Source organism: Tachypleus tridentatus, chromosome 9 (genome assembly GCF_004210375.1).
Source record: "Tachypleus tridentatus isolate NWPU-2018 chromosome 9, ASM421037v1, whole genome shotgun sequence".
Taxonomy (NCBI): Eukaryota; Metazoa; Arthropoda; class Merostomata; order Xiphosura; family Limulidae; genus Tachypleus; species Tachypleus tridentatus.
Genome location: NC_134833.1, coordinates 1,578,792 through 1,593,427, shown reverse-complemented (window position 1 = coordinate 1,593,427; position 14,636 = coordinate 1,578,792). Strand labels below are relative to the sequence as shown.

The 14,636-nt window shown below is 33.2% G+C and overlaps 1 protein-coding gene across 1 annotated transcript in view; it reads left to right on the top strand.

The window, feature by feature from the left end:
- The first annotated feature begins 3,924 nt into the window (after nt 1–3,924).
- LOC143226958 (ATP synthase mitochondrial F1 complex assembly factor 2-like) overlaps nt 3,925–14,636 on the top strand; it is a 35,814-nt gene continuing 25,102 nt past the window's right edge. Inside the window, exons 1-3 of the mRNA XM_076458513.1 lie at nt 3,925–4,204; nt 10,029–10,076; nt 12,851–13,092. Coding sequence (XP_076314628.1) covers nt 4,081–4,204; nt 10,029–10,076; nt 12,851–13,092 — 414 coding nt within the window. The 5' untranslated portion in view covers nt 3,925–4,080. The remainder of the gene's footprint in view (nt 4,205–10,028; nt 10,077–12,850; nt 13,093–14,636) is intronic.

Below are 14,636 nucleotides of genomic sequence, written 5' to 3'. Positions count from 1 at the left end.
ATGGTTTTAATTATCACCAGCCCATGTGTATTTATTATAATTTTACATGTTCGACTGCTGTATAATTTTAATACAATATAAAAAAGCAAAATTAATAAATAATAAACAAATAAAGTAATTTATGGTGAGTTTGAAAATCTAATTTACCAACAAATGTTAAGAGATAGTAATATTAACAAAAGGGGGAAACTAACAATACTATTTATCTTTTTCTTTTAACGCTTTGTTTATTTCGTAACAAAGGGGAAACCCGTTTTTACTAAATTTCTTCGGTCTCATTATTTCATATAAATTAGGGACACTAGTTAAAGTTGTCAGATTTAAAATTACTTCCCTTATTTCTTGAGTTAATCCGTTATTATTAACGGACATAACTAACTGATACTTATCGGAAAGTCAAATTTTTATCTGAAAATACCACAGTGTCAAAAACATTATTCTAAAGATGAAGCGTATGAAGTAGTATTATATACTGGCAAATTGTATCTCAATGTTAGCCATCAAGAACGTCTGTCGGTAATTTTAAAATTACCAATAGATATTCATCTATATATCTGAATAAAGTATTAGTTAATTTATAAATACTGAAGACACTCTGGAATTCGCTTTGTTAGAGGTTATTTCTAAAGTGTTTACGAAAGTTGAAATGTTGCATGGCCCGGCATGGCCAAGCGTGTTAAGGCGTGCGACTCGTAATCTGAGGGTCGCGGGTTCGCATTCCAGTCGCGCCAAACATTCTCGCCTTCCCAGCCGTTGGTGCGTTATAATGTGATGGTCAATCCCACTATTCGTTGGTAAAAGAGTAGCCCAAGAGTTGGCGGTGGGTGGTGATGACTAGCTGCCTTCCCTCTAGTCTTACACTGCTAAATTAGGGACGGCAAGCACAGATAGCCCTCGAGTAGCTTTGTGCGAAATTCCAAAACAAACAATGAAAAGTTGTTAAAAATAACCAAAGTAACGAATATGATAATGACATAAATGTTAGAGACCAATGAAAGTGTATGCAATCTAAGGTGTCGCAATTGAATAAAATGACATTTTAGGTTGTTTGTGAATAACAGTTACCCCACATTTTTGTTATTACTATTATTTCTAAGATTTATGGTGCACATGAAAACATTACGTAAAGTTTAAGTTTTTTTTTTCCCGAATATTTAAACAATTTTTTTCTTTCGTGATGACGAGAACTCCACTTGAAGTAAAAATGGTTGTTTGTTATTTTAATTTTGCGCAAAGCTACTCGAGGGCTATCTGCGCTAGCCGTCCCTAATTTAGTAGTGTAAGACTAGAGGGAAAGCAGCTAGTCATCACCGCTCACCGCCAACTCTTGAGCTACTCTTTTATTAACGAATAGTGTGGTTGACCGTCACATTATAACCCCCACAGGGCTGAATGGGCGATCATGTTTGGTGCGAAATATATATGCAAAAACGGCTCGTTTGGGTTGAGAAAATATTTTACGTAGAAGAGCGAACAACGTTTCGACCTTCTTCGGTCATCGTCATGTTCACAAAGAAAGAGGTAACTGACCACATGTTTAGAAGGGGTTGTGTAACTGAGTGTCGGAATGTAGAGGGCGGTGTTAGATATTTGAATATATAATTTTATATTATTTATTTTATTATATTTAATATAGGTATAAAGGCGTTCCTTTATATTGGTTTATTTTGGGTTTAAGTTGTTGTGTAAGTAAGGCTTCTTTAATTTTGCGTTTGTTTATGTTTGTTTTTTTATTTAGTATTTGAGTGTTTTCTATGGTTATGCTGTGTTTATTTGACTTGCAGTGTTCGAAAACGTGTGAAGGTGACTTTTTACGTTCTTTGAATCTGGTTTTCATTTTTCTACTTGTTTCCAATATAGAAGTCGTGGCAGTTATCACATTGTGTTTTATAAATAATGTTGGTGTGGTGTTTGTCAGTGTAGTTTTTACATAGTATAAACCTCAGTTTTGTGCCTGGTTTTTGAATAAATTAGGTATTAACTGGAATGTCATATTTTGTTGCTAGTTTTTACCAAATGTTGATTATTTTTCTGCTGATGTTGGGAATATATGGCATGCAGCAGTATATGGTTTCGTGAGATGTATTTACTTTTGTTGGTTGATTTTGCTCTCTGTCTAGGTGTATGCGTATAATGTTTTCTTCGGTTTGTGGAGGAAACTTATTGATGTTGATGAAGTATTGTTTATTTTGTCTAATTCATCGTTAATTTTATCTAGCGAGCATAGTTTTATGGCTGTGTTTATTTGGTTTCTTAGTATGTTGAGTTTTTGTTTTGTTTCATGTGCTGAGTCCCAAGGAATGTATGGGTTATTTTTCGGTGGATTTCTGTTTTAAATTGTGTGTCGTTTCTTTTAATTTTGAGGTTAAGAAATGATATTTGATTGCTTTCTTCCTGTTCACATGTGAAGTTAATGTTGGGATGTATAGAGTTAATGTGGTTGAAAAAAATTAAGTATGTGTTCTGTAGATTTGAATCCCGCAACCGTGTCATCTACATATCTGTACCAGTATAGTGGTGGATGTAATGCTGTGCTAATTGCTTGTGTTTCAACTTGTGTCATAAAAATATTGGCTAGAACTGGTGATTCTGGGTTGCCCATGCTTAGGCCATTTGTTTGTATATATAGTTTTGGTTGTTGAACATGAAGTTTGTCTTTATCATGGTGAATTCTATGAGGGTTGCTAATTGGTTACTGGTAATGTCTATTGATGGGTTAGGGTCTTGGATATAGAGTTCTAAGGCTATCTTGCAGGCTTCAGCGGTTGGGACTTCTGTAAAGAGGGATATAATATCGAAACTAGCCATTAAGGCTTTATGATTAAGTTGATTTAGATTAGACTTGAAATTAAAAGAGTCTTTGATGAATGAGCTGGCTGATGTTACATATTTGGGGAATGCCCATGCTATGTATTTACCAAGATTGTAATTAAACGATTCATGTGTGGACATTATTGGTCGTAATGGATAATCTGGTTTATGAGGTTTGGGGATGCCGTATATTTGTGGTGTGCGTGAGTCGGTTTTACGTAGGTAGGAATAAAGTGTTTGTAAAATTGTGTCGGCTTTTTTTCATTTTTAGTAGTAATGTGTTTAGTTGCGTCTCGTGTGTATTTGTTGGATTTGTGTGTATTGTTTAAATTTGTTCGTGTCTGATAGAATGTTCTTAATTTTTGGATGTATTCATTCGTGTTCATTATGACTATAGCATTACCTTTATCTGCTTTTAGAATGTTTGGTGCGACCGGGATTCGAACCCGTGACCCTCAGATTACGAGTCAAACGCCTTAACCCACCTGGCCATGCCGGGCTTAAGTAAAAATGTATTCTCAAGACGGCTGGTATGAATATTAATACTTTAATTAAAATAAAGTACAGAACAACGTTGTTCTATGCTTTATTTTAATTAAAGTACTATCTCATACTATCGCCCACTGGTACAGCGGTAAGTCTATGGGTTTACAACGCTAAAATCAGTGGTTCGATTCCTCTGGCTGGACTCAATCTACATCAGTCCGATGTGGCTTTGTTATAAGCAAACACTCATACTAGCCGTCTTGAGAATATAAATTGTTTCTTTGTTTCAGAAACATTCGAGCAAATTTTTCAGAGTTATACAAGAAACTATCTGTACAAAGATATCTTTACTTTTAAACTAATAATTAGACATAAGTTACTATAAAACCAATGCCTCTGACTGTGACTTTTCTGCTGCTGTTAACTGATCGAATAACGAGGTTTGACTGCCACTCTTGTTGTGTAATATAAGACCGAAAGTGCGGATATGTTTTGAAAATGTAATTATTATACATATACATATGACAAAGTTACATTTTATGGATTTTATTCATTTATTGTTAAATTTGTATTCACTAGACATATTCCAACTTTTACAAAGTCGACGTTTGTTAAACGAATAAAAGCACCAGTTTTTCCTTTATGAACTATGACGACACTGTTTTTCGTTAGTGATAGCAGAGGTTTACGAAGTAAAGTTATATTAAAATAAACCATATCTATTACCTAAACATTTTCAGTCGTTAAAATTTGGTGTTAGTTATTTCCTGTAATAAGAATAGAATGGTAGGAGTAGGTTTAAGATATACTTTTCGGGCTGTTGCTGGATGGGGTAACATAAAACATGCGCGCTTATTTGAAAATCAGTTGCTTATTCATTTTAAAGAGGCACGGCGATTTATACCAGGTGAATTTGTAATTTTGTATTTTATTTTTTAATTTTATTTATACTTCCAGGTTTTCAATTTTCAGTGGCCAAGTGAATGTTAGCCTTTTTTCAGCTTTAGAAATTGCAGTTTGGGAGAGTTCATAAATTTTGTTTCTTCAGTGAATCCAGTATTTAATTTGATAATAATAGTTCCGTATCAGCTTTTTTAATACGTATGAATTATGCAATGGTAACGTGTTAAAAGTAATGTTCAAGTAAACTAAAATGGTTAAGAAAGAAAATATCTTATGTTTTGGATTTATTTATTGTTATTTGTTTAAAAAAACAGATACGTTTCTGATGATGATATTTGTAAAAAAATGCTGAGAATAAAATGTTTTTAAAACTCCATATATTATACCTAAACTAATTTAAAATAGACTAGTTTTTTTAAAAAGGTACGTGAAATTAAGCTTTAAAAATAACAAATCAAAGTCAGGTATTTTTCAATTCAAATAATTTTCAAGCCTTCTGTAAAATTTAAATTTCCTTCCTACATCTAAAGCCATTAAGAAGGTCAATGACGATATTAGAAAATTAAAAGTTTTAATTGAAAATGACTACCCCACCAAAATGTATTTGTGTCCCCTAGTCCAACCATTATCACTGTTATTTAATATTAAGTACGAAAAAAGATAATACATCAACACTATTAATTCACTAATAATCTTAAACAATGCAATCAGATTCCCTTTTATCTTTTCAACATTTCAATGCTCTTTGTAACATAAGGAGCTTTTCAATTTTCAATGAACATAATACTCCAAATAAGGTATAAAAAATGACATATAAAATGAAATTCTAACCTCTTTAGACTCATATTCAACATGTCTGTGGATATAACCGAAAATCACATTTTCCCTGCTACAAGCAACAACATATTGCTTAGATGGGTTAAGAGACTGATCAATCATAACACCAAAATCTTTTCTTTCATAACACCATTATGGTCATTCCCATCAAAATTATATTTATAACAACATATGCATTATCTTGCATTTATTATAATTAAAACCTGTCTACCATTTATTATAATTACAACCTGTTTACAATTTGTTATACTTTAAACCTGTCTACCATTTATTATAATTAAAACATGTGTACCATTTGTTTGCCCAACTCACCCAATGTTTTAAATTCTTCAGCCAACACTCAAGACCTTAATATCATCAGCTAATTTGAGTAATTTGTTAATGATTCCTTCATTTATTTATTTTGTGTAACTCAAGAAGGGCAAAGGTCTTTTTAGTAGACATGTATGCAAGAGTAAAAACATGTTCACACTCTAAGTAGACGTGTATGCAGTAGTAAAAAATGTGAACACTTAGTAGATGTGCCTATGCAATAGTGAAAATGTTCAACTCTTGGTAGACATGCCTATGCAAGAGTAAAAAAATGTTCACACTCAGTAGACATGCCTATGCAAGAGTAAAAAATGTTCACACTCAGTAGACATACCTATGCAATAGTAAAAAATGTTCACACTCAGTAGACATGCCTATGCAAGAGTAAAAAAATGTTCACACTCGGTCGACATGCCTATGCAATAGTAAAAATGTTCACACACTTTCGGTAGACATATAAATGTAATAGTAAAAAATGTTCAACTCTCGGTAGACATACCTATGCAATAGTAAAAAATGTTCAACTCTCAGTAGACGTACATATGCAATAGTAAAAAATGTTCAAACTCGGTAGACATGCCTATGCAATAGTAAAAAATGTTAAACTCTTGGTAGACATACCTATGCAATAGAAAAAATGTTCACACTCGGTAGACATACCTATGCAATAGTAAAAAATGTTCACACTCTTTAGACATACCTATGCAATAGTAAAAAATGTTCACACTCTTTAGACATGCCTATGCAATAGTAAAAAATGTTCAACTCTCAGTAGACGTACATATGCAATAGTAAAAAATGTTCAACTCTCAGTAGACATACATATGCAATAGTAAAAAATGTTCACACTTGGTAGACATACCTATGCAATAGTAAAAAATGTTCACACTTGGTAGACATGCCTGTGCAATAGTAAAAAATGTTCACACTCGGTAGACATGCCTATGCAATAGTAAAACATGTTCACACTCGGTAGACATGCCTGTGCAATAGTGAAAAATGTTCACACTCAGTAGACATGCCTATGCAATAGTAAAAAATGTTAAACTCTTGGTAGACATACCTATGCAATAGAAAAAATGTTCACACTCGGTAGACATACCTATGCAATAGTAAAAAATGTTCACACTCGGTAGACATGCCTATGCAATAGTAAAAAATGTTCACACTCTTTAGACATGCCTATGCAATAGTAAAAAATGTTCACACTCGGTAGACATGCCTATGAAATAGTAAAAAATGTTCAACTCTTGGTAGACATACCTATGCAATAGTGAAAAATGTTCACACTCGGTAGACATACCTATGCAATAGTAAAAAATGTTCACATTCAGTAGACATGCCTATGCAATAGTAAAAAATGTTCAACTCTCAGTAGACATACATATGCAATAGTAAAAAATGTTCAACTCTCAGTAGACATTCATATGCAATAATGAAAATTTTTCACACTCTTAGTGGACATATATGCAATAGTAAAAAATGTTCACACTCTTGGTAGACATGCCTATGCAATAGTGAAAAATGTTCACACTTGGTAGACATGCCTATGCAATAGTAAAAAATGTTAAACTCTTGGTAGACATACCTATGCAATAGAAAAAATGTTCACACTTTCGGCAGACATATCTATGCAATAGTAAAAAATGTTCACACTCGGTAGACATGCCTATGCAATAGTAAAAAATGTTCACACTCTGTAGACATGCCTATGCAATAGTAAAAAATGTTCACACTCGGTAGACATGCCTATGAAATAGTAAAAAATGTTCACACTCTCGGTAGACATAAATATGCAATAGTAAAAAAAATGTTTACACTCGGTAAATATGCCTATGCAATAGTAAAAAATGTTCAATTATCAGTAGAAATACCTATGAAATAGTAAAAATGTTCAATTCTTAGTAAACATACTTATGCAATAGTGAAAAGTGTTTCCACTCAACAGAGATACGTGCACAAGTGTTACAAAATGTTCACACTTTCAGTACATGTTTTTATACAAGAGTAACAAAATATTGTTATGCTAGTAGATAAATGGACATGATTGTTAAACACATTGGTATTTATTGTAAAGACATTAAAAGTTGAATAAATTAACTTAGAATGTATTTGCAAGATTCTATGCATTAATATTTGTCTAATTTTTAGAAATTTCACTTAAAATTAGAATTTTAAGTCTTGTAAAGGATTGGTCTTAAAATTTTAACTTGATTGGTATTGGTTGACAGCTGCAAGAACCACTAGATGATATTAGACCTTTAAAGATTCTAATAGGAGAGTCTTTATTGTTGAGAAGAACATAGGATAAGAGAAGATTTCAGTTACATCATATAACCTAAACTTTGGAAGAATTTTAATTTGAAACCCTTTATTATTAATAGATATATTTTTAACCCTGCTGGACTCCTATTGTTTATAAAATGAAAACAACCTATATGGTTCATGCTTTTTAAAAGATATTGCTGAGAGAGATCATGGATGTATAAAAGTATTGTTGTGAGAAAGGGGCATTACACTAGATCTTGGAGAAGCTTTAGCCACTCAAAACTTTATCTGATCCCCTTCAAATACTGGGCAAGATTATAGTAGCTATTTTATATTCTGTTTGGCCTGCCACAGTTTCCCATACCCTCCTTTCCCACTTGGAAAGGGCTGGTGCTATGTCCTGAAAGATGTTGGATTATGTAATCAGAGATTCTTAAATATTCTGTTTGGCCTGCCTTAGTACCCCATACCCTCCTGGTGCTGTGTTCTGAAAGATGTTGGATTATGTAATCAGAGATTCTTAAATCTGATTATTTTCATCATGGTTTTAGGAAGGAGCTGTTTTACTTGGTTACATTTCTGATCTTTATATCAGTGTGTGTTTTGAATTTAACTTGATAACATTCTGTACAAATTATTAATAAGAAAGTTTCTTCTTCTTAAAGTGATAAGAATTTGAGATGGTGATGATTGGGTTAATGTTATCAGCAAGTTTATCCAGATGTGTGCTTTGGTGCATTTGTAATCCATTGTCAAGGTTATCCAGATGTGTGCTTTGGTGCATTTGTAATCCATTGTCAAGGTTATCCAGATGTGTGCTGTGGTGCATTTGTAATCCATTTTCAAGGTTATCCAGATGTGTGATGTGGTGCATTTGTAATCCATTTTCAAGGTTATCCGGATGTGTGATGTGGTGCATTTGTAATCCATTGTCAAGGTTATCCGGATGTGTGATGTGGTGCATTTGTAATCCATTGTCAAGGTTATACAGATGTGTGCTGTGGTGCATTTGTAATCCATTGTCAAGGTTATCCAGATGTGTGCTTTGGTGCATTTGTAATCCATTGTCAAGGTTATCCGGATGTGTGATGTGGTGCATTTGTAATCCATTGTCAAGGTTATACAGATGTGTGCTGTGGTGCATTTGTAATCCATTGTCAAGGTTATCCAGATGTGTGCTTTGGTGCATTGTAATCCATTGTCAAGGTTATCGGATGTGTGCTGTGGTGAATTTCTAATCCATTGTCTATTTTAATGATTTGGAGACCTGCTTATAACACACGTACATTTGGTGAAAGCTCTGAGATGCTGTGTAAAGATATCACTGTTGATAAGTTTCTTTAATTGGAAGGACCTCACTGATGTGACAGTTTAACATGATATTCATCTGGAACATTGAATGTTAAATATTTGTTTTGATAGATGGACACAAGTACTGAACTAAATAAAGATTTAGACAGAGGGAGAAGGAATGATGACTGAGTAATAAAACTAACAAATCTCACAGTGAGCAAGAATAAAACATGAATACATCTACTCTGTAAGAGATAAGTAACTTCTTCTGGAGGAAGGGAAGGTGATAAATAAGGTTAAAATGTGAGGGTTACATGTGTAAAGAATCCAAGATGTGGTTCTTCATCAGGTAATGTAGCAAGTGTGCTCTTTTTGTTTTCTGTATTAGTTGGAAGAACTTTGAAAAATACTGAAATCTTTGAGACAGTGACTTTTGTTTTATGTAAATGCTTCACAAATTAATTTCCTTTTGTTACATGTTAAAATAGTTGAAAGTGAATGTATTTATAAACTTCAAATTGATGCCTAAAGAAAGGAATTTCAGAGTTTGAAAACAAAGTTTCAGAGAAGAGAAAGTTGTTTTTTTGAAATCAGTTTAAACCCATGAAATATGTTAAACCTTATTTAGAAAGTTTCGGACTACTCCACATAAGTTACGTGACTTAAGTATACATTAACATTAAGTATACATTAACTGTTAAACCTTATTTAGAAAGTTTGGGACTACTCCACATAAGTTCACATTGACTTAAGTATACATTAACATGTACTTATAATTCAGTTAGCTGCATTTGTTTATTTTAATTGTGAAAAACATTTCAGATAGTGACTGCTGAAGGTGTAAAACACTTAGAGAATGTATATTAGTGTATATTGGGTGAGTTTTTAGTAACTAGCTTTCTGAGTTTCTTATTTTTAACACATTTCATGATTGTTAGGCATAACAATTTTTCTGGATTATGCATAGTTATTTAAATACCTTGTAGTTGTGCTCACTACTTAGATCTGAGTTTTGTTTTTTGCTTAAGAATTACTTTACTATTTTCTCTAACTACTTTAAATATTATGTTTTTATGTACGTTAATTATGTATGTTTTTATGTATGTCTCATTTTCCAGCTCTACCAAAACGGTTTTATAAAGGTGTGTCAATTTCCCAAATAAGCGGTAAGTTTGTTATCAATTTGTAAACAATTTCCCAAATAAGCGGTAAGTTTGTTATCAATTTGTAAACAATTTCCCAAATAAGCGGTAAGTTTGTTATCAATTTGTAAACAATTTCCCAAATAAATGGTAAGTTTGTTATCAATTTGTAAAGATATTTGGGACTCATATTGCTGTATAATATATATATATATATATTGGTTGTCATTGCATATGAAATACACATTGTAGTTATATATAATTAAATGTTTATGTATGGTGTGCTGTTGCTAAATGCCAGAATATTTTATGATTGAAAAGTTATTACAGCAAGCTAATAATTAAACACTAGTGTTTTTCTGTAGATTACAGAATTTACTTTTTTAATGTTTAAGTTTTTAATAAACAAATGGAATAAAGAAATAAACTGACAGATCATGAAACTGAAACTGTGCTAATGCATTATTTAAGTTTTATCTCTCATTAAGCTGAATGATCACCTTATTTCTTATCGTTCAGGTTTGTGTTTGTCTACATCTGATATTGTGTCTAATGCACAGTTAAAGTCATTTTTATAGTTTATCAAATTTATAAACATTTCAGATTTTTAACCCTCTTGCTACTGGTAGGTTAAAGTGCTCATATCATGGTTCTTCAATATGGCAATAAAAATTCACTTGCGTTAACTATGTGAATAAATCTGGCATCAAAACATAGCTAATAAATCAAATCGTAGTATTGTGTATGTTTTACATTCTGGCATCAAAACATAGCTAATAAATCAAATCGTAGTATTGTGTATGTTTTACATTCTAGCATCAAAACATAGCTAATAAATCAAATCTTAGTATTGTGTATGTTTTACATTCCAGCATCAAAACATAGCTAATAAATCAAATCTTAGTATTGTGTATGTTTTACATTCTAGCATCAAAACATAGCTAATAAATCAAATCGTAGTATTGTGTATGTTTTACATTCTAGCATCAAAACATAGCTAATAAATCAAATTGTAGTATTGTGTATGTTTTACATTCTAGCATCAAAACATAGCTAATAAATCAAATCTTAGTATTGTGTATGTTTTACATTCTAGCATCAAAACATAGCTAATAAATCAAATGTAGTATTGTGTATGTTTTTACATTCTAGCATCAAAACATAGCTAATAAATCAAATCTTAGTATTTTGTATGTTTTACATTCTAGCATCAAAACATAGCTAATAAATCAAATCATAGTATTGTGTATGTTTTACATTCTAGCATCAAAACATAGCTAATAAATTAAATCATAGTATTGTGTATGTTTTACATTCTTAAGTAAATATTTAAATAAATCCTTCATCTTCCCTTGTATGATGAAAGTTGTGACATTTTCTCTCTAGGTCTTCCCTCTTTTCTATTTTATTTACTGTCCCTCCAAGAAGCATGGAATTTCACATAAATTATTTATTATAAAATAGATGTTACTCACAAAAAGTGTTATCGTTATAGCTTTCAACCTTATTTGTCTATAGAATCATAAACTACAACCACATTTTCCATACCCACCTTTCATGTCCTCCCTACTGATGTTTAATGCTATATTATTTACAACCATGACTAGTAATTAGTGGATAAAGGAAGTTATCCAGGGATGGTGATTAGTGGATAAAGGAAGTTATCCAGGGATGGTGATTAGTGGATAAAGGAAGTTATCCAGTGATAGTGATTAATGGATAAAGGAAGTTATCCAATGACTTGAGATTAGTGGATAAAGGAAGTTTCCCAGTGATAGTGATTAGTGGATAAAGGAAGTTTCCCAGTGATAGTGATTAGTGGATAAAGGAAATTACCCAGTGACTAGTGATTAGTCGGTAAAGGAAGTTATCCAGTCAATAGTGATTAGTTGATAAAGGAGGTTACTCAGTGATAGTGATTAATGGACAAGGAAGTTATCCAGTATCTTGAGATTAGTGGATAAAGGAAGTTATCCACTGACTAGTGATTAATGGATAAAGAAGTTATCAATGACTTGAGATTAGTGTATAAAAAGTTATCAATGACTTGAGATTAGTGGATAAAGGAAGTTTCCCAGTGATAGTGATTGGTGGATAAAGGAAATTACCCAGTGACTAGTGATTAGTCGGTAAAGGAAGTTATCCAGTCACTAGTGATTAGTGGATAAAGGAGGTTACTCAGTGATAGTGATTAATGGATAAAGGAAGTTATCCAATAACTAGTGATTGATGGATAAAGGAGGTTATCCAATGATTAGTGATTAATGGATAAAGGAAGTTATCTAATGACTTGAGATTAGTGGATAAGGAAGTTATCCAGTGACTAGTTATTAGTGAATAGAGAGTTATCCAGTGATTAGTGAATAAAGGAAGTTACCCAGTGATAGTGATTAGTGGATAAAGGAAGTTACCCAGTGATAGTGATTAATGGATGGAGGAAGTTATCCAGTGATTAATGAATAAAGGATGTTATCCAATGACTTGAGATTAATGGATAAAGGAAGTTATCCAATGACTTGAGATTAGTGGATAAAGGAAGTTATCCAGTGACTAGAGATTAGTGGATAAAGAAATTTACCTAGTGACCTGTGATTAGTGGATAAAGTTACCCAGGACAATGATTATTCTTAAGGGAAAAGCTATATTTTTTTCAGAGCTGATAAATTTGGTGTTTGAAATCATAATTTATTTAAAATGTAAATAAACATTAATTTAAATTACTAAGCTTTATTTAATTATGTAGGAAAATAGATTATATGTAAAAGATTTTATCTGTTTTTTTTTTTATAATTATTTAGGCAAATATGAAGTCAACTTGGATCAGAAAAAATTAAAAACACCATTGGGAAGAGTTTTTCAGGTGCCTAATGAATCTCTTGCTTTGGCTGTGGCTAATGAATGGGATACTCAAAAGGATAAGATACAACCTGATACAATGAATATTGTAAGTAGCTTTCATTATGTACATTTAGGTAATTCTTATCAGAGTTTTAGAAGTGTTAACATGATACATTATGCTGTTTACTACAGTTTGAAATGTGTGTAAATTAAAGTGATATCTTTCAGTATCATGTTTTTAAGTAATTGGTTTAAGGGTACCTTCCCCTTGATGTGGATTCCTGTGTATTGTGAGGGGACCTCCCAGAGAAGGTTCTGTACATCCTGTGTAATGTGAGGGGACCTCCCAGAGAAGGTTCTGTACTTTCTGTGTGTGGTGAGGGGACCTCCCAGAGAAGGTTCTGTACTTTCTGTGTGTGGTGAGGGGACCTCCAAGAGAAGGTTCTGTACATCCTGTGTATGGTGAGGGGACCTCCCAGAGAAGGTTCTGTACTTCCTGTGTGTGGTGAGGGGATCTCCCAGAGAAGGTTCTGTACTTCCTGAGTGTGGTGAGGGGACCTCCCATAGAAGGTTCTGTACTTTCAGTTTATTTCCTCTGAGATTTAAACATCCACCTGTATGTTTGCAGTGCATGGCAATCCGTGAAGGGGAGGAGAAGAGAGAGGTTGTGGGGTCCAACTCCAACATGCTACTTTGGCTTTGAATTCCTGTAGATGGGCAGCCTTAGTGTTCCTCCCAGCCCCCCAGGATCAATCAGCTGATCTGCTCAGGCTAATGTCAATCGAGTACCAGTGTTGGACATTCTCAACAGGTGTTGTGGACATTGTATCTGGTGCTGGAGTTCAGGTATGGTGCTCAAGAAATCCTGGTGTTGCTGCAGTGTCCTTGTGTGGCATTGCAGTGCATTCTCTTGTAGGGCTCCATGGTGGGTGGGGTTAGTGGGTACTGAAATGTAGCATCTTCATTATGGATAACCCCATTTATGAAAATAAAATAAAATGAAAAAAATTGAAAAATCAGATTATCTGAAAAAGACGCACATGGGCGATTCTGCTGTACAGTCATCATCACAGTCAGATTCTGTACCTTGGTTTCTAATTATGTATTACTTATCCAAGAAATTCTTACGGTAGATGGCCCCTTTTCTATTCAAAATGGATTAGGGGAGATAGCTGGCTCTCTAATTCAGTAAAGTTGTTGCCCTCTGGTGTAAATATCTTCACCACAACATACCAAACTCCTCTTGAAATCAAAGGCCATTGGGGATATATCCATTGAGGCTACTTCCCATGCAACTTTGAATTCTTCCAAAGGAGTTATAGTTGAGAGGATTTGAAGAACATTCCTGGGTCAGAGATCATTGCTGGTTTTGCCAGCCATTTCTGCAGTGCACCAAATTTCCCATCACAAAGATGGTGCCTACTAATGTTCTGATGTTGATCATCACCATGTCCTCCTGTCACAGTCAAAGCAGGTTATCTGAACTGTAAGCTAAAGCCATTCCCAACCCTTCTCATATGTTTCCAGTGCCAATGGTTCTGTTACCAAGAAACATCATTTTGTGGTTCTTTAACTTGTTCATTGTATGGGCATGACACTTATGAGTGTAAAATAGAACCACACTGTACTAACTGTAGTGGTCCACACTCCTCTTACTCTATTTCTTGCCCTAAATGGGTGGTGGAAAAAAAGGAGGTGCAGTGCTTGAAAGAGTAAAATAATAGCCTCTACCTTCAGGAATTATTG